Source organism: Mauremys reevesii, linkage group 4 (assembly GCF_016161935.1).
Source record: "Mauremys reevesii isolate NIE-2019 linkage group 4, ASM1616193v1, whole genome shotgun sequence".
NCBI classification, from domain to species: domain Eukaryota; kingdom Metazoa; phylum Chordata; order Testudines; family Geoemydidae; genus Mauremys; species Mauremys reevesii.
Genome location: NC_052626.1, coordinates 113,441,265 through 113,462,271, shown reverse-complemented (window position 1 = coordinate 113,462,271; position 21,007 = coordinate 113,441,265). Strand labels below are relative to the sequence as shown.

Here is a 21,007-nt window from a genome sequence, read left to right as displayed (position 1 = left end):
TTTACTATCTAGCTGCCCTTTTTTTCCTCCTTTCTTTTTGCTTGAGACGCTGCCAAACTAACTAAGCAAAAAATTTTAAAAGCTGGAAACAATGTTACCACAGGGTGCCAAATTTGCAGTGAAAGCCCCATAGGCTGCTGTCACGCAAAGTTTGACAAGTCTTGCCAAATGGTTTATTCAGGATATAAACTGCTTGTGAAGTGACTGGGCCCTTTGTAATATAGCTGAATACTGCAGATGGGAAGATTTCTGCCAGGAAAGAGTAACTGCTGTTTTCACCACATGGAGTTTTATACACACAAATAAGAACATATTCTCTTGGTTTACAACACTGTTTGGTATCCTCTGTATAGGCTTGGCTTCTTCTTCTTTTTTTTTTTAAGTTGTTTTGTTAACCACAACACCCAAAAGCAATAGCAAACCTGTTGGTAAAAATTTTAAAGTGGGGGGGGGGGGCGAACCAAACAACCCCCCCCCCCCAAAAAAAACAGTACATTACGTATCTAAAGCCTAACAAAACAGGACAGATGTTTCTACTTGTCAAATTTCCAAGCTGCATGAAGATTAGTCACTATTTAAGAACTTCATGTATCATAAGGCCTTCCTAGGGAGCATACGATAAGCCCTTGCAAAACTAATATACTGTACATCAGCAAAGTATACTGAAGACAGAAATACCCATGTTCACTTTTCTTCTTAAGACTAAAAAGCATCTGCATATGTAACAAATTTAAAGCTTCACTTATCTCTTATCTACAGTAGTTTTATAAATGGCTACAGACAGAGCTGTGCATGTTTTCAACACAGGACATGATACTGCAAACAACTCTTACTCCCCGGCATAGGACTTACAACTGAGCTCTTCTATGGACTTCAACAGGTTTATTCTCAGTAGTGATCACTACACTGTATAATAAGTGTTTGCAGGATCATGCCCACAGTTGGAAAAGCTGATAGTTTAGTTTTAGTCAGGTTTTTTTTCTACGCAGCAAGACTAGTGTATCTGGGTACATGTGCATATGGATGTATGGAAGAGGAGAAATATTCGAGACATTCACTGTTCCTAAAGCTTAAAAAAGCAGCTGAAAAGAGGAAAGGTATTCTTAAAAATATACCACTGCTTTAGAAGTCTGGGACACTGGTTTCCAAATAGGTGACTACTGGGTGATGGACTGCAAACATCTAACAAAATCCAATTAGCCTCAAAGGAGGAGTGGCAATGGGAAGTCATGGCTTAACAGCCTACTACTCAGATTAAAGTACCAGGTGTGATGTCTGTACCTCGGGGGAACACCCAGCACCCCCACATTCATCCTTATAATATAATTGTGTGGTATCCAATGCAAAGTTTGTCATGTTGGGTGTCTCTGGAAAGCTCATGATGCACTGAGCATTGTTGTTATGGTGATGTTATAGTAATCATTGTTATAGTAATGTTATAGGTTGTAATTTCATGTATATAGTTATAAGGCAGAAAAGCAAGCCCAGGCAAAAACTCTCTAAGAGCAGAGGGGCAGTTCATACCTCATCAGGGCATGTATGGAACAAACCCAGCCCAGCCTCATAGGAACAAAAGACACTGGCCTAAGCAAAAACAAAGGACTTGTTGGACTCTTGAGTGAGTCACGCCCCTTCCTTTGGTCAGTTTGGGACTGCAATGAGATAATGCTCACCTGACTCTGAAAGGGGGGGGGGGGGCGCAAAGCCAAGAGAGAAGAAAGGACATGAAAGACGTTTGTCATGCTCTTCCTCTCTCTTCCACCTCCATTTACAGATATCACCACCAAGCAACTGAAGCGATGATCAAAGGGAAGAGCCTTGCTGAACGGCAACCAGCCAGCCTGTGGTGAGAAGCATCTAAGTTTGTAAGGGCACTGAAAGTGTTAAGATCAGCTTAGAGTAAGTTTTGCTTTTATTTCAGTTGACCAAATCTGACTTGTTATGCTTGACTTATATTCACTTAAAAATCTCTCTTTGTAATTAATAAATCTGTTTGTTTATTCTATCTGAAGCAGTGCGTTTGGTTTGAACCGTGTCAGAGACTCCCCTTGGGATAACAAGCCTGGTACATATCAATTTCTTTGTTAAATTGATGAACTCATATAAGCTTGCAGCGTCCGGCGGGCATAACTGGACATTGCAAGATGGAGGTTCCTGGGGTTGTGTCTGGGACCGGAGATATTGGCTAATGTCATTCAGTTGCACAATCCAAGGAGCAGTTTATATGCCAGAGGCTGTGCATTGGTCAACCATGTAAGTTACCCATTCTAGGCAAAAAACACATGCGCAAGAGAATGAATTCATGTTAAAAAAAAAAAAAGAGGAACAACATTACTGGTAAATTATTAAACTACAATTGAGAATCCTGCTATCTATATCCTATAGTCTCACTTCACATACATAGAGTGGATAGTAGAGGATCCCACAAGATAAAAACTGTCATATGTAAGATATAGGAGATAACTGTTCCACTCTACTCGGCACTGGTGAGGTCTCAGTTGGTGTAGTGCATCCAATACTGGGCAACACCCTTTAGGAGAGATGTGCATAAACTGGAGACAGTCCAGAGGAGAGCAACAAACATGATAAAAGGTTTAGAAAACCTGACCTGGGAGGAAAGGTTACAAAACACTGGCCATGTTTAGTCTTGAGAAATGAAGACTAAGGGAAGGTTGATAATAGTCTTCAAGTAGGTTAAGAGCTGTTATAAACAGGACAGTGATCAATTGTTCTCCATGTTCACTGAAGGTAGGTCAAGTAGTAAAGGGCTTAATCTGCAGCAAGGGAGATTTAGGTTAGATATTAGGAAAAACCTTTTAACTATAAGGATTGTTAAGCTCTGGAATAGGCTTCCAAGAGAGGTTGTGGGATCCCCATCATTGGAGGTTTTAAAGAACAGGTTGGATAAACACCAGTAAGGGATGGTTTAGATCAGGGGTCCCCAACGCGGTGCCCCTAGAGCTAAACAAATAATTCAGAACGAATACTTTATCAGACAAATGTAGCTTCTCCCTGGTTTACAAAATATTCCTCTAATTTATTAATTATTTGACCATTTTGGGGGGGAAATGTAAATAGTAATTATTAGGGCTGTCGATTAATCACAATTAACTCATGCAATTAAATCAAAAAATTAAATCTCAATTAAAAAAAATTAATCGTGATTAATCGCAGTTTTAATTGTACTGTTGAATAATAGAAATCCAAAATATTTAATAAATTTCAATTGGTAGTTTTTCTACATTTTCAAATATACTGATTTCAGTTACAACATAGAATACAAAGTGTACAGTGCTCAATTTATATTATTTTTATTACAAATATATGCACTGTAAAAATGATAAAAGAAATCGTATTTTTCAATTCACCTAATAGAAGTACCATAGTGCAATCTCTTTATTGTGAAAACACAATTTACAAATTTAGATTTTTTTTATTACATAACTGCACTCAAAAACAAAAGAATATAAAACTTTAGTGCTTACAAGTCCACTTAGTCCTATTTCTTTTGCAGCCAATTGCTGAGAGAAACAAGTCTGTTTACATTTATGGGAGATAATGCTGCCCACTTCTTATTTACAATGTCACCTGAAAGTGAGAACAGGCATTCACATGGGATTTTTGCAGCCGGCATTGCAAGGTATCTATGTGCCAGATATGCTAAACGTTTGTATGCCCCCTTCATGCTTCAGCCACCATTCCAGAGGACATGCTTTCCATGCTGATGATGCTCATTAAAAAAATTATGTGTTAATTACATTTGTGACTGAACTCCTTGCAGGAGAATTGTACGTCTCCTGCTCTGTGTTTTACCTACATTATGCCATATATTTCATGTTATAGCAGTCTGGGATGATGACCCAGCATGTTGTTCGTTTTAAGAACATTTTCATTGCAGATTTGACAAAATGCAAAGAAGGTACCAATGTGAGATTTCTAAAGATAGCTACAGCACTCAACCCAAGATTTAAGAATCTGAAATGCCTTCCAAAATCTGAGAGGGATGTGGAACATGCTTTCAAAAGTCTTAAAAGAGCAACACTCCAATATGGAAACTACAGAACCCGAACCATCAAAAAAGAAAATCAACCTTCTGCTGGTGACATGACTCAGATGATGAAAATGAACATGCGTTGGTCTGCACTGCTTTGAATCATTATCGAGCAGAACCCATCATCAGCATGGACACATGTCCTCTGGAATGGTGGTTGAAGATGAAGGGACATATGAATCTTTACCACATCTGACATGTAAATATCTTGCAATGCCAGCTACAACGGTGCCATCAGAACACCTATTCTCACTTTCAGGTGAGATTGTGAACAAGAAGCGAGCAGCATTATCTCCTGCAAAAGTAAATGAACTTGTTTGTCTAAGCAATTGGCTGAACAAGAAATAGGACTGAGTGGATTTGTAGGCTCTGAAGTTTTACATTGTTTTGTTTTTGAATGCAGGTTTTTTTGTACATAACTCTACATTTGTAAGTTCAACTTTCATGATAAAGAGATTGCACTACAGTACTTGCATTAAGTGAATTGAAAAATACAATTTCTTTTATTTTTACAGTGCAAATATTTATAATAAAAATAAATATAAAGTGTGCACTGTACACTTTGTATTGTGTAGTAATTGAAATCAATATATTTGAAAATGTGGAAAACATCCAAAAATATTTACATAAATGGTATTGTATTATTTTTAACAGCATGATTTATTCTATTATTTTTAACAGCACGTGTTTAACAGCACGATTAATTGTGCAATTAATTTCTTTAATCACTTGACAGCCCTGGTAATTATGGATTGAATAGGCTTTCCATAACAGGTTGATATCCGAGCTGTTTGGTTAAATGTGATTAACAAGTCACATCGCATTGTTTCTGGTCCAAGCAGATTTGAAGCAGCAAACATTTCTGGTGCAAATGATCCAAAATGCAAATTTTAAATTAGTTTCCGGCCATGACTTTGAAAGTCACCTTCCACAAATATGCATGCACACCATTCTATAGTTCACATGTTCATAGAACGTAGAATGCCAAATGAGAAAGGGCTATGAGCGTGGCCAGTACAAAAATCATTTTAAAATCTGAGTGAACATTCATGGAAATTTTTCCCACCCAGATCTACAGTCACTTGAGCTAGTTCCATAAAGACCTGGGGAGGAATCTGTTCATGGTATGTAGCAAAGGTGAACTCTAGGTGCAAAGACAGAGAATGGATGAAGAGGAGTTTAAATTAGAGATCAGAAAGGGTGGTGTTTTGGTTTTTTTTTCATTCAGAGTTATCATTAATGTGTGGCATATGATACCTAGCAACACTGAGATGGGGTGCACTCTGTTCACCAGGGGCGGCTCCAGGCCCCAGCATGCCAAGTGCGTGCTTGGGGCGGCATGCCGCGGGGGGCGCTCTGCCAGTAGCCGGGAGGGCGGCAGGTGGTTCCGGTGGACCTCCCGCAGACGTGCCTGTGGAAGGTCCGCTGGTCCCGCGGCTTCGGTGGAGGTCCACCGAAGCCGCGGGACCAGCGGACCCTCCGCAGGCACATCTGCGGGAGGTCCACCGGAGCCACGGGTCCGGCGACCAGCAGAGCACCCCCCGCGGCGTGCCACCGTGCCGCCCCTGCTGTTCACACATTTAAGTCTGGGTTGGAAAGAGATCTAATTATACATAGATCTGCATATTTCATTGCCTTGCAAAAAGCAGCTATCCTTGCATGGGACGGATTAGGTGAACTACTTGTGCCCTACATTCAAATTTTACTTCATTTCCTTCTATAATATTAGAAGAATGAAAAATCAAGGGAAAAACCCCTTATATTTTATACAGGCTTCTCTGTTTTTCTAAAGTATTAACAGTAGGGAAACCAATACACTCCAATGCACTGAAACAGTTGATTTTAAATCCAGCATTTTCATTTTAATGAGGTTCCACAACTATGTTCCATCCATAAAGGTGGAGACTGGAATGTTAATTGCTTCAGGAGCTGAAAGTTAAGGAGGGGAAAGTATTGTTCCACTATAAGAATCCCATTATTTAGCCACTGCTGAGTATTAAAATTCAATTTTAATAGAGCTAGGGGACAACTTTAGTTCCAATTTTTCTGATCACAATAACCCTAGACATTACACCTACCACAGAGTGCCTCAGACTGCATACATCCAAGAATGCTGCATGTATTACTTCATTGCATGACCTGAAGGCCTAATGGACATCTCAGACCTTGGCAACTATCAAATTTTTATATTGCCTTTCCTGGGCTTCTGTACAGAAATTTGAGACGGCTACAACAAGCACCCAGTCAATTACTTGTTTCAGAGAGAAGTAAGTCAAATTTTAAGAAAGAAAACTTTTAAACTGATTTTTGGAAAATGTAGACAATTTTCTCTCCAACAGCGTGGTCTGAGTTCATTTCCTGTGTGACATTCTGTTTTGTAATTCTGTTTATCAGTTAATTAGAATTCATTTGGTTTTCCCCTCCCAAACCTAAAGATCTTACTTTGAAGCCATTTTGAATCCCCTGGAGAATTCCTTTTTGAGTCAAAGATAATATTAATTAATAATAATGATTTAATGCCTTTAATTTTCAACCTATTTTCCTAACATTCTTTTGGAAGTAAGCATGTACTTTGTACTGAAGACCCCAAATGATTAGCTGGGAGAACTCATTGGCACAAGATGACACTGAGGCGAAGAGCATAACATGACTCAAAAAGGACATTGATATGGCTAGCAAGAATAGCCAGACTTATAAGGATTTTTTTAAAACAAGAATTTTGTAAGGAATATAAAATTACCATATTTCAGACCATAAACCAATCTTTAATTATTGGGGATTTGGCAGAAATTTTCCCTGGGGCAAGTTATTCCATAGTCACTACTATATGGTTTCTTGTATTTTCTTCGAAAGCAGCTGGCACCGGCCACTGTTGGAGTCAACATACTGGAAAAAATGGATCATGGGAAGCTGGGAATGGGCAATGGGATGGGTCACTTGATGATGACCTGTTCTGTTCATTCCCTCTGGGGCACCTGGCATTGGCCACTGTTGGAAGACAGGATACTGGGCTAGATCAGGGGTCTCAAACACGCGGCCCGCGGGGTATGGCCTGTCAAGCTCCCTGAACGCGCCCCCCCCCGCCCCCTCCAGAGTTATTTCCTATGGACACCAAGCTCCCCTCCCCCAGCTCCCCTTCTCCCCAGCACACCGCATCCCTGCTCCTCTGCCTACCTTCAGGTGCTTCCCACCTCCAAACAGCTGTTTGGTGGCGCTCAGAACTTTCCAGGGGGGAGGGGAAGGAGCAGGAAGCCACGCGCTCTGTGGAGGAGGTGGAGAAGAGGTGGGGCAGGGATGGGGATTTGGGGAAGAGGTGGGGCAGGCGTGGGGCCTCATGGAAGGGGTGGAGTGAGGGGGGGCAGGGAGGGCTTTTGTATCTTTATATGAAATGGTGTCAGTGATGCGGCCCTCGGGTCAATGTACTAGTCCTCATGTGGCCCTCTTGGTGATTCGAGTTTGAGATCCCTGGGCTAGTGTCATTCGGTTGCACAATCCAAGGAGCAGCTTATATGCCAGAGGCTGTGCATTGGTCAACCATGTAAGTTACCATTCTAGGCAAAAAACCACACACACACACACAGGAGAATGAATTCATGTTAAAAAAAAATCTGATGTCTTTATAGAGAGCAATTATATCTCCCCTCAGCCTTCATTTATTAGGCTAAAAAGGTCAAGCTCCTTAAATATCCTCTCATAAGGTAGGTTTTCCATTTCTCTAATCATTCTAGTAGCCCTTCTCTGCACCTGTTCCAGTCTGAATTCATCTTTATTAAACATAGGAGACCAGAACTGTACACAGTATTTCAGATGAGGTCTCATCAGTGTATTGTATAATGACATACCACTTTCTTATCTCTACTGGAAATACTTTGCATGATGCGCCTAGAATTACATTTGCCTTTTTCACGGGCACATCATATTGGTGGCTCATAGTCATGTTGTGATCAACCTGTACATACAGGTCTTTCTCCTCCTCTGTCACTTCCAACTGACACGTCCCCACCTTCTATTGTTAGTCCCTAAGATCATGACCCTGCACGTAGCACTATTAAATTTAATCCTATCTATTACTCCAGTTTTCAAAGTTGCCCAAATCTTCTTGTAGGATATTCTGGTCCTCTTCTGTACTGGTAATACCTCCCAACTTTGTGATATCCACAAATTTTATTAGCACACTCCCACTTTTTGTGCCATAGTCATTAATGAAAATGTTAATTAAGATTGGTCCCAAAACTGATCCTTGAGGAACTTCACTAATAACCTCTCTCCAGCTTCACAGTTCATCTTTCAGCATGATCTATTGTAGTCTCCCCTTTAACTAGTTCCTTACTCAGCTTTCAATTCTCATATTAATCTCCCATCTTCTCCAATGGAGAACTACATCAAATGACTTACTGAAATCCACGTAAATTACATTTACTGTATTTCCTTTGTCTAGAAAATCAGTTATCTTCTCAAAGAGATCAGGATGGTCTAGCATGATCTGCCTTTTGTAAATCTATGTTGTATTTTATCACAATTACACTTTACCATTATGTCCTTAACTACACTCTCTCTCAAAATTTGTTCTAAAACCTTGCATACACTTGAGGTCAAACTAATGGGCCTGTAGTTTTCTAGATCACTTCCCTCCCCCTTTCTTAAATAGAGGTAATATATTTGTAGTTCTTCAGTCATAGGGTACTATTCCCAAGCTTACAGATTCATTAACAATCCTTACTACTGGGCTTTCAATTTCATGTGCCAGTTCTTTTAATATTCTTGGATGGAGATTATCTGGGACCCCGATTTGGTCCCATTAAACTGTTTTGAGTTTTACTTCCACCTTAGATGTGATAATTTCTACTTCTATATTCTTATTCCCATCACCCACCCTGCCACTACCTCCAAGCTCCTCATTACCCTTAGAAAAAACGGAGGCAAAGTATATGTTTAGGGGTTAGGTCAGACCTATATTATCTTTAATCTCCACCCGCAACATCAATTCTTAGCAGTCCCACTTCTTTCCTCATTTTCTTTTTATTTACATGATTAAGGAAGCTTTTACTATTGGTTTTAATTTCCTTTGAAAGGTCCAGCTTTGCTTCGCTTTTGGCAGTTTTCACTTGTTGCCTATATTTTCTGACTTCCAAGAGGTAGCTTTTCTTGCTGCTTCATTCCTTGTAAACTTTCTACTTTTTCTTAATACCTGTTTGACATGCTTGTTCATCCAATTTGGTTTGCAACCCTTCCCTACGAATTTTTTCCCCTTGCTTGGGATGCTTCAGGCAGTTTTTGCAACTTTGACAAAGTAATTCCAGGCATCCCTCCACACTGAGATCCTTGAGTTCTTCAATTGCAGAAAACGTGTCTGGTCTATCCTGTCTCAATCCTGTCTATCTGCAAGCCAAAGCCAATCAACCATGCCTCCTTAGAATCCTGCTTTTACCAATTCTCAGATGTTAAGCAATGATTCTCTGTCTCAAATGATCACTTGTAGGAGTGCTCAGCGGCCTCCTTCCTCGATGTTTTTTCTTACAACTGGATATATACATTACTATACCTTGTACAGAGATCTCCAAGCTGGCCAAGCATAAGTCTTTTCCACTGTATTTAACAGAGTGGGCTGAATGAATTGCATTATTTTTTAATAATGTTGCTTCTTGGAAAAATAATCACACAATAGTCTATCAGTTTCACGTGTTTTCACTATTAAGGAGTCTGTCAAAAATAAACTGCATAATTATTTATATTTCAATGAGGAAGATTTTCCCTTGCTTTCAGTCCTTTCCCACTTGCTGAACTGCTATGGTCTCTGCATGGACTTCTATGTAGCCAGTCACAAGAATGGATTTTCAAATATCATGGTACATTAGAAACAATCCCTTCTCTGTCTAACACTTTCAAGTTGGATCAAGTAAAATACACCTGGATACTACAGTCATAGGTGCTGTGAAATATGGCCCTTCAAGGCCTTCCATCCACCCTGTGACACGCAAGTGTTCCGTTAGGCACTCTGCATCTAGCACTTCAAACACAACTATTCCAACAACCAAGGCCAACTCAAAAATGGTTTTTATACTCAAGCATGCTTCTCTGTTTGCAAGATTCTCAGGCACACCCTCTGACTTTAAAAGCAATGAATTATGCTTACTAACTGTATGCACTAGTAGTAAATTCCAGTTTCTTTTCCCTTGCTTGCATGATGACACAGTACTGTGATGGTGTTTGGTACCTGGGTACTTTGCCAGTTCAGAACACAGTTCTCAAAAACAAATATGCAGTTCCTTTTTTAAGGAAAAAATAAAAAGTGTCAAGCTCTGTCACAGACATGTTTTCATATCGATGAGACAACAGACCCCCTCCAAAGTCCAAGTCTTAAACTTGCACAGAAAAGATAGTTCTTACCTTCGTTGTCTAGAAATACACAAGTTATGTTTATTACTTACTTCAATTTTGTCTGTCTTTGCATCTCCCCAGTAAAGTTTGTCTTCTTCAAGATCCAGTGCCAAGCCATTAGGCCAACCTAGAGAACTGTTCACTAGGACCCTCCTCTCTGAGCCATCCAGATAAGCACATTCAATCTTTGGATTTTCACCCCAGTCCGTCCAATACATGTAGCTGTAGGAAAAAAGCTTTAAATGCATATTGCGTATGATTACAGTATGCCTCTGCTATTAAGATTGGGGATTTGTTCCAGCTGGTGAGAAAACTCTTCCCTATTAGTCTCAGGAGTAGTAATCAGACTAATTAACTCCCCCGCAAAGTCAAGTAGTGCCATTGACCTAAGGTCTGAGCATTAAAAAACCAGGTTCCTCACAATGGGCAGTGGTACCCTTCTTTAGTATGGTCTATAAAACAAGGGGATAAAGGAAAGACTGACACAGTTCAACCGAACAGGCTATGCAAAGTTCTGTGATACAGAAGCTTGTGATGGCTGGTGATTATGTAAGTGCACGTCAAAGGACAGGGAGAAAGGCAATGATTTTGACATGAGTCAAGGAGCACTAGCACATATGCTCTTTGGCTAATATATCCAACATCTAATAATCTGCTTTTTGTTACAGTCTCAGAGAATTGAAGATGGGGTTACAAGCTCTTAGAAAAATCCACCACAGGACGGGAGGGACAAAAAACAAAACACTCACCCCATCACAGGATTTAGCACTATCGCTCTAGGTTCATCTAGATTTTCCGATATAAGGATCTTTCTGGATGTCCCATTCAATCGGGTTACTTCAATGCGATCTGTTCCTGTGTCAGTCCAGTACAGGTTCCTTGCCACCCAGTCTACTGCTATGCCATCAGGATGATTAATTTCCGTGGTCACTAGGGTCTGTGCTCCAGAACCATCAAGGTAAGCCCGACGAATAGCCCGGACATCGTCATCGGTCCAGTATATGTAGCCCTCAACAGGATCATAGTCTATTGCAATCGCATGCCTGATATTGTCTATCTGCAGAATAATGTCAGTGAAGTCTGGCATGTCCAAGGAGATTCTTCGCAAATCTGTCCTTCTAGCGAGCAGCAAGACTTCCTCGGCACCTGGGAAAGAGCATTAACACTGTAATTTTGCACCTATAGAGTGCTCCTTCACCTGTCACAAGCATATTTGAACCATAATGTAGGAGTTTGATGACAGAGAAGAATTGCCACACAGAAAACAAAGGAGTACTGGCATTAAAACAATGTGAGGTGTACCTCACTTCAGGGGTGCCCAAATATTGCCCAGGTAAGGTAAGGTAAGGGGCCACACATTAGCAACTTGCCAGTACCCCTAAGAACTACACCTAATTTGCCTCAGGCTTAAGAAAAAGATACAACCCCACATGCCACAGGCTATAGTTCCATTGAGCACCACATGCTGCACTTGAGAACTCGGTGGGACACGGTTTAGGGACTCAGGCTGTATGGGTGGATAGAGTTAGGAGTGGTGTTGCATTGAGGCTGCTACTACCATCCCCTCCAAACCAAGCTGCACTTCTGAAACGATGCTCCATGGAGCCATCCTTGGAAGTCTGCCTCTTACATCAAATCCTATTTTCCTAAGTGTAACAGACTGACAATTTCCTGAATTAACTTTACTGAATTAGGTTAATACCTTTGGGGTCCACTGTATTAAAAATACAATTGTGGATGTGGAATATGTGAAATTGTATGCATTTCCATGGGAAGGATAAACAGGAGAAGAGAAGGGGGTAATTAGGCCAATTCACTCAGGTTGTAGCATCTTCAGAGAAACCACCCCCTTGGAAAGGTATGCATATACTAGTTTTTGGATAAATAGTCTGGTTTTAAACTGGTTCAGGGCCTTCTTCCTGGTCCAGCAAATGGACAGGACCTCTGGTTCAGACAGAGCGCTAATCCTTAGGGTAAGGTTGAATGGACTGGGCCTGCCAGAATCCATTTTAGGGTCCAAACTTAAGTCAAGGTGGGTACGCAGGGTTCGTGCCTTATTTCTTTGCAGTGTAGACCCAGCTCCACTGGAATCATGCTCTGGGAATCTGCCAAAAGTATCTCACAGTTCCACAGGGCAACTTTCTTTGTCCTCTGGACAGTCAAGTTTTCCCACACTGCAACATGAATAAAGGGCTAGAGCAGTCACATTTTGGGAAGACGCTAGGAAGTCTGGGATATGGGTGGTTGGTTTCAGGCCCGCATAATGGAGTGTAGACACTGGAGCCCCAGATTGGGACCCAGGGTTCAACTTTCCTAATGGGATTCCAAAGGAATGTAGACATTCAAGCCCCAGGTTAACAAACTTGAGGTGTGTTACTAACCCTGGGCTTACATTGCAGTGTAGACATACTGTAAGGGGAAATATGGGTGCATTTGCCCTGAATTGTGAGACTAAGTACCAAAATAAATATGAATTTGGGTTTTTCAGACCAGTAAAATGAAATGGGTATCACCCAGAAATCACTTTATTCATTGTCAGGGAAGGAAAAGCATAAGGGGTGGAAATTTTATCTATTAAACCAGGTTAATAATGAAAGAGTATTATTTCCTTTGCTAAAACACAATGAAAAAAATCAGGAATATGTCTAGACATTTGATCACAAAATTCCCAACCGAGCCAGCCTTGTCCTATAGCTGAATGAGTGCATTACACACAGTTTTCACACATGCTACATACTACACAGGAAATGATAGAAGGAACATAAGTTTTGGGATTTCCTAACAAAAGTACAATACATTAATGCTTTTCTTTGCTTCAGACAGCCAAATTAGAGAGCAAGTCACAACTACTGCAAGTACATCCGACTTGCCTGAAGATGATATGAATCTGACTTTTTAGGTTGCAGGACTGTGTGCGCGCAGGGGCACGCACAAACTTTTATTGCTGGTGAAGAAGGAGCCAAAACAGCCACCCTGGAGACTGAACTTCTCCATTTGTCCACAGAACGGGTTGGGAATGTATAGGAGCAGGGAAAAGCTCCCCATGTGGCCCCAATAATTTGTCTTGATCCAGAGGGACAACTTCGAGGTGAGAGAATGTCTAGTTCCTTCTAAATAACCAGTTCACTGCTTAGTTTTCTGCTGTAGGTGCCAATTGTTGATATGGTTTTCATGTCTTGACACCTGCCAAATTGGAACTGGCCTGCAACCATCAATTCCATTTCATACAAGCCACTGAAAGACCAATAGATAGTAACCTTCAATCACTACCAGCCGGGGTTGTACTTAAAGTGGTAATCCTAGAAGTGAATCCCTTGAGCCATTCCAGTCCCTCTTGGAAAACGGTACTTCAAATCCTATTCTATACAGGTTCTTATAACATGCTCATCACCATGGTATCTGAGTGCTAATCCTCACAGCTATTCTCTAAGACACAGTTTTACCCTGACATGTGAGGCCAGCACATAAGAAACATGCAATCATTCAAAGGGTATCTGTCACATGTCAAACCAAATGCACAGCTAACTAAGAGGTCTAGCTGCACTGTCACTTGCTTTTGAGTTTGGTAATCACAATTTGGTACCTGAATGCCCTAGCGAAGAAGGCATAAAAGCACTGAGGAGAAAATGCACTCAAGACTGGGGGTGAAGAAAGTGATCCTGGGTGCAGGGGAAGGAAGGAGATAGGGAATATCTCCTATGACCTCTAAACAACCCTCAGAGTTTTGCTGAGGCTCTGAAGGGAGGCCTGGGTTGAAAGAAGGCTTTAATAATTGCGAATGAAGTGGGGGGAAATAATAAGCTCAATTGTGGAGAGCTTCTCCGTCCCACCCCAAGACAGACAGACATTTGCCATCAGATTTCCTGAAGACTGATTTTGCTGGCTCCAAAGACACCAAAGCAGAATACAAATATTTCATTGTAACACATGGTAGAATTCTAGCTTCCCAAGTTTTAGGCTTGTGGTAGCTTATAAGGATACATTAAAAGGGGTCACTTTTTGGCCAGACCAGGGGAAGAGCAGTCCTAGGTGACATGTCACCTTAAGAAACCACTTTTTTTTCCTGCACATGGCAAGGAGAAACAGGATTTTTAAGTTTTCCTTCTCTAAAGAAACAATACGTTCTTGTGATGATTAAAAGGGACTGCTGGCGCTGGACACAGTATTCGTTCTTAAATACTTTACCAATCTCCTGGAAAGAGAGACCCTTAGCTAAAATAAACACTGAAATATCCTAAATGTTATTTGATATTCTAAATCATGCTTAAAATAGTGGACCACTTGAAACATCAGCAGAGAAAATAAATGAGCAAACTTGTACAAATACAGACCAGCAGCAGATGGAAGTCAAAACTAACTGGTCAAATTAACTGTCTATACGTCCTGTACAACTGTTCCTCTTAGCTAGTATTATATATAAAGACAAGTTACCTTATAAACATTAACCCCGTATGAGGGCAATGAACATTCATAAAAGGTGCAGTTGTCAAGTATTTCATGGCAATCTTTATATTCAGATATGCAAAGGCATCCAGATTTTAAGTGTTGTTTTAAAAATAAAAGCTTCTATTTTGATAATGGCATCACAAAAAAAAGTCCAAAGTTGGTGATTTTGTTCTCCAATGTCTCATGGATTACCCAATACAAACCAGTCTCGGAGCTATGCTGACATCTCTGATGTTGGATTAGAAAATAGGTCAAGAAACAGTCTTGTTAATTTGAGAAATATGAAAGATTGCCATGTTAAACAGAAATGGAAAAACATCAAAATTGTAAATGAGCCTTATTTACAATGGCAATGGAGAGCAATACTTAAGTGCTTCATGGTTTCTTTTCAAGCCTATATTTTTACATTTCCTGTAACATTTTTTGTTTTATTTTTGTTTTATTATTTGTATTACAATGTCACCTACAGGTCCCAACTGAGGTCAGGCCCCCACTGTGCTAGGTGCTGTACAAACAGGTGGTAAAAGACAGTCCTCTGCCTCAAAGAGCTTACAAACTAAATGGACGAGACAAAGGTGGGAGGGGAAAGAGAAACACACAAAGATGAAACAATTTTCCCAAGATATCTCAGTCTGACAATGGCAAAGTAGGCTATAGAACTCAGGTCTCCCAAGTCCCATATAAAAATTCCAAAACATTTTTTCCCCCTCCTGTTTCCCTTACTATCCACATTCCCTACAGGCGCTATTTTCGAAATGGAGCCCCCAATCAGTGAGAAATTAAAAACAAGACAGGGAACGGCCCTAAGACCCACTGTAAAGAAAGTTTGCATCCTGACGGTCAACAAATAAAAGGGTATTAACACAAAGACAACACCCTGTGACACCGGGCAGCAAGCTGTAATAGTGGAGAGCAGAGTGCATGCTTCAATAGCAGAGGCATATAGCTTTGTTTATGTTAGGGTCTACATCAAGGCACATTTAATTACTTGCTACGAAGTATTGATTAAGTAAAAATCAGGTTTAAAAACTCAACAGTTAGCCTTACAAAATACTAGAATAAATCAGTTTGATTATAATACTGAAATATTATATTTTTATTAAAGAAATTCTCAACTCCACTGCTTCAAAAACCAGTACAGGTTTTTGCCGCAAACATCAGCTGCTCTGTCACACAAAGCCCTTACAAATTCACATCAGAGTCTCTCCGTTCCACTTTTAATTACATTAATATGTCCTTAATCACTCTGATCTGCTTAAATAATATTGAAGCACATTTAATAGAAGGGCACTGAATATGCATTTGATAATTGATCATGTAGTAGAGAGGGATATTATAAGCATTTCTAAGATACCCAGAGACTGCAATATTGGACATCATTGTACACAGATATAAACAGACTAGTCTAATCTGGTAGTGTAGCCTCTTCACATAACTGATTGCATTTTCACCTTAGTTCTCTTCTGTTTTTCTCTCTCCACAGTGAACTGGATCAAGGTTGAACGGGCTTGACACAGGAATTTCTGGGAGAAGTTCTCTGGCCAGCATTACCCAACAGACCTAAAATCCACCCCCCCACACACAGTTAAACCGACCTAACCCCACATGTAGACAGAATTATGTTGACAGGAGAATTTCTCCTAGAAAGAACAGGCGGGAGAGAGGCGTAGCCTAGTGCTTGAAGCACAGGATTAGGAGTAGCAGACTAATCTTAGTCCTGACCATGGTTACCACTGTGACCTGGGGCAAATTACACCACCTCTTTTCCTCAGTAGTCTTATCTGTAAAATGGGAGCCTATCCCTTTTACAGAGGCACTTTCAGCATTAATGTCTGAAGAGTGCTTTGAAAATACAAAACACTAAATAAATTTTATAGTATAACATCTCTATTGCAGAATGTGTATTACTAGGCATTCTAGATCCTGTGTACACTACAAGAAACAGTCTAAATACATTTAAATGTTACCGCATTTAATCAAATGAATCTTTAAAACCACCAGCAAATTAATCATTTTCATAACCATACAAGTAAGCAACCCTTATAATAGGATTACCAGCCACTGCAACATGAATGTGTTCAGCATCACACAAACAAACGCTTTCCCATACAAAATGCAACTACTCAAATATAAGGCTGAAATACAGGCTTAAAGTCGAACACAGCAAGTGAAACCATAGTGTAATGCTACATAAAAAGATCTCGATCAACCAGAACCCACAGGGGAAAAAGGAAGGAATGTATGCATACCACCACACACATTTGGTATAAACATTTTACAATGCAAAATCATGTAGGATAATTTTTTTACATTAGAAAAACTGGCATCCCTTTGAAATTTCCACTTTGAAGGAATTTGTAATGCCCTAAGTTCAAATTTCTGTTTTATTTTTCCAACTGGTATAACTTTAAGCTGTTTATTATTCTCGAGTCTCTTTTGCTTCCCACTCCCTGAGGCTTTCTGCAGAAACTTCTGTGCAACTTTTGAGTAAATCTAACATCCATACAAGCCCATGAATTTTAATGGTTTGCATACAGAAACAAATGCTAACTATATTGGAATTAAAAAACCCAACACACAGCTCTGGTCATTTGTTCTCGTTCCCCAAACACTATATTCTCTCTTTGTAGTTAACAAGAAGCCATGTAGAAACAGACCAGAGGGATCTTTTTTGTTTTATGGATGGAGTTCCACTTCCCCCACTCCTTTAATCCATTAATTTTAAAATTTAACACCCATCCTAGGTATAGTGTTTGTTTGGGTTTTTTTGTTTTGTGCTTCTGTTATTATTAAAAATTCATGTTTCAATGCTGAAAATGGCAGATGCATTCTATCTACAAAATTAATTCCAATCAGAGCCGACAGCAGCGAAGTAGCCCATCTCACCAGCTCAACAAGAGCCTTTTTTATTCTCCCCTTGGCCCACTTCACATTTGACAAGTGACAAGACATCTATAATACAGTAACAAATGCTCCAATTTATTCACCCAACCTAAACAAATGTAGACTGCAGCGGTTGCTTTTGCTAATCCATGCCAGAAAACACCATGCTATTCCTTTCCCATTTGTCTGTCTGCTAATCAGGATAGAACAATGCTCCGTTGTGGGTCTCTTTCCCCCTGAAATGTTCTTCTCCCTTCCCCTCTAATCTAGTCACTAGCAACTTATTTTACAACCACGACTTTGCTAGGCAAAACAGAGAACTTGTAAACAGAAAAACCTTAGTTCTGCATTGACACACAAGAAAGTGACATTTTAAAAATAGTTCACTACAAATACTTAGGTTGTCAGCAAATCTTTTACTAGCCATCCAAATACAGACACCCAGTCACTCCAGATAAACCAACCAGACTTCCAGAAACCACACATAGATGAGCAAAGGATCTTGTTAGTTCCAGTAACACGATGAATTACCTGGCAAAGTTTCAAAGCATGATGCAGGAGAGAACAAACTTTTGTTCTTCTGTGTAGATCATGGGAAATGTTAAAAAAAAGAAAAAAAAGTTGCCATGCTATTTAATAATCTTGCTTATATTCAAAACAATGACAACATTCAGCACAGTGAAGTTCAGCATTAGCTCCTCTTAACAGTCCAACTGCAGGAAGAGAGAAGAAAGACAGGGATGATAATAGGAGGTTTTATTTTGGTGTTGTGATCTATGTGTAGGGCCCCAGTATTGTTGCTCTTAGATTTTTCCACCTAATTGAAAAATGTTTGAGAAACTGAAACAAGCTGTGCTAATAGCTGGGGTCCACATAAAAGGATATATTTTTTTTAAACATAAGAGAAAGTCTGCCATGGTGTCTACCAGCAGCTCTACATATCCCTGTACAGAAGATTTGATTTATCTTCAATCTCTGGGTGAACGGAACACTGATTCACTAAATGAAGGTGGCTGATTTGGGCTGGGGACACTCACTGCAGGAGAACTTCCTCTTAGCCAACTGGTGGAGCAATAAGAGCACAGAAGACAAGAGATACACTTGCCTGGTTTATCTGACTGAGGATGAGAGCTGCAGGGGAAAAGTAGTGCACAAAAATTAACAAAAAGTGAGTCCTAAGTGCCCTCATTTGGACTAGACATGGCTAAATCACAGGCTCTGGGACAATTAACACTTATGACAAGGGAAGGACATACAGAGCACAAACATGGTGCATTAACTGCTCCGTTTGCATGTTACACATGAATAACCTTGTCCACTGTTACTTTTACTACTTCATTAACAAACATCTAGGGTAGCTATTTTCCCTGAACCTGCAAATTCCATTTCAGAGACAGTTATGGCACATACTCACTAGAAAAACAAACAAGGTATCCAACAAACATTACATCTGATGAAGTCACCAACATGGAATGACTTACACTCAGATGACAGAAAGCTGCTTCCCTCATACCAAGGGAAAGCTATTACATGTCAGGAGGCAGGATTACCCTCTTGCTATGATCTTTAAAATAATTTAATACAATAAATGCGATACATCTTTTCTTCCATTTTTAGTAATGGACAGAGGCAAAAACCAGAAGACTGCCCCATCATTAATTGGAGATCTTGAGAATATTCATTAAAACTCATACAAACTAGCATTAATATACCAATCAATGTAGTATCATTGGTAGAAATCAGACATAGTGATTAGCACGATTTTCATGGCCACAACCATTAACACGTAATTAATCATAACCAAGAGCAATAATACTTTGCACTTCTACAGCACCTTTCATCCAAAGATCTCACAGTACTTAACAAGTACATTTCAACTCCCTCTGAGTTTGGCTGGTCAATATTACCTCCGCTTTAAAGATGTGGGAACTGACTTCAAGAGATTAAGTGATATACTTGAGGCAACACATCTGGGTAAATAATTCAAGAGTCCCATCTACAAGTTTTCACTAGCCAGGAAATAATATCCCTTCTTAAAGAATCTTAATGCCAGTCCTGATCAAATCACGGCAAGAAATCTCCAAAGAAACTTGGGCACCAGAAATGGGGTATGAGCCTTGTCAAGGATACAGCAAAATCTAAAGATCACCTTCAAGTTCTGCACAGAGATGAAATTTCCCCATCCTATTGACTCAGAATAAGTAAACAGGGTATTAAAATTGGACTGACCATCTCCTATCACTAACCAACTGGTGATCAACAGAAGTTTGGTAGTCAAACCCATCAGCATGTAAATGGATAATAGTACTGTATTAAAGGAAAAAGTCTTTGGGGTGGGAGGACAAAAATAGTCACAGAGAAGATATGTAGAGGATACATTCTTGATTCCCTCAGATCAGAACACCCAGGCACTGGGGGCAGATTTACTGGCTTACTGGAAAGGATTTACCGGAACCAAGTACTCCTGAGTGCTAATCCCAGCTATCACTGACTCACTGTGTGGCCTTGGACAAGTCACAATTTCTCTGCACTTTAATTTCCTTCTCTATAAAATGGGAAGAATACTTCCGTACCTCATATGAGCCCTTTGTGGTTAATATTTATACAGTCCTTTGAAGATAAATTTTAAAGTGTTATCATTATTACATTCCAAGTATTACACGTCCACAGAAAATTCACTTTGGAGCAAACACCAGCCATTAAAAATGTCAATCCAAGAGGGAAACGTTACAGAGAAAGTTATAAACAACTGTAAATTGGGGTTAAAAAATAAAAGCAGTGTCTCAACCTTTCTGTAGCTACTTTGACACTGTTAAATAAATTTGCCACAAAGAAAGAAACAGGCTTAGGTCTTGTACACAAAGGCCATACTGGAAAACTACAGGATCATTTCATATACTACCATAAAGTCATCAAAATAGGAGACAAAAAGGACCTGTTAGGTCATCTAGACCATCCCTCTGTGGGTATTTTCCCTACAGTACATTTTCTACTGACTTTGTTCTCTCAAATTTTAAGTTTACTTTTAAAAGCAGCTGTTTCTGAAAGTGTTTTTTCAATGTAGTACACTCTCCAGTGCTGAAGATTAGCTCTCATAAAACTAAAATTATCTGCAGTTTGCAGTACTTTAGTACCTATCAACAAAAAGCAGACTTTAGAAAACAAAAACACCATTTCCTAGTCTGCAAAAAAGGGGTGGCAAGACTAAACATGAAAGGTAATTTACAAGTGAATGAACAGAAAAAAGAA

The 21,007-nt window shown here is 39.8% G+C and overlaps 1 protein-coding gene across 4 annotated transcripts in view; it reads right to left on the bottom strand.

Moving 5' to 3' along the window:
- LRP5 (LDL receptor related protein 5) overlaps positions 1-21,007 on the bottom strand; it is a 258,401-nt gene that overhangs the window by 110,256 nt on the left and 127,138 nt on the right. For all 4 annotated transcript variants that reach the window (XM_039538081.1, XM_039538082.1, XM_039538083.1 and 1 more), the window contains 2 exons: positions 11,179-11,575; positions 10,480-10,651 (listed from right to left, as the gene is read on the bottom strand). In XM_039538081.1, coding sequence (XP_039394015.1) covers positions 10,480-10,651; positions 11,179-11,575 — 569 coding nt within the window. The remainder of the gene's footprint in view (positions 1-10,479; positions 10,652-11,178; positions 11,576-21,007) is intronic.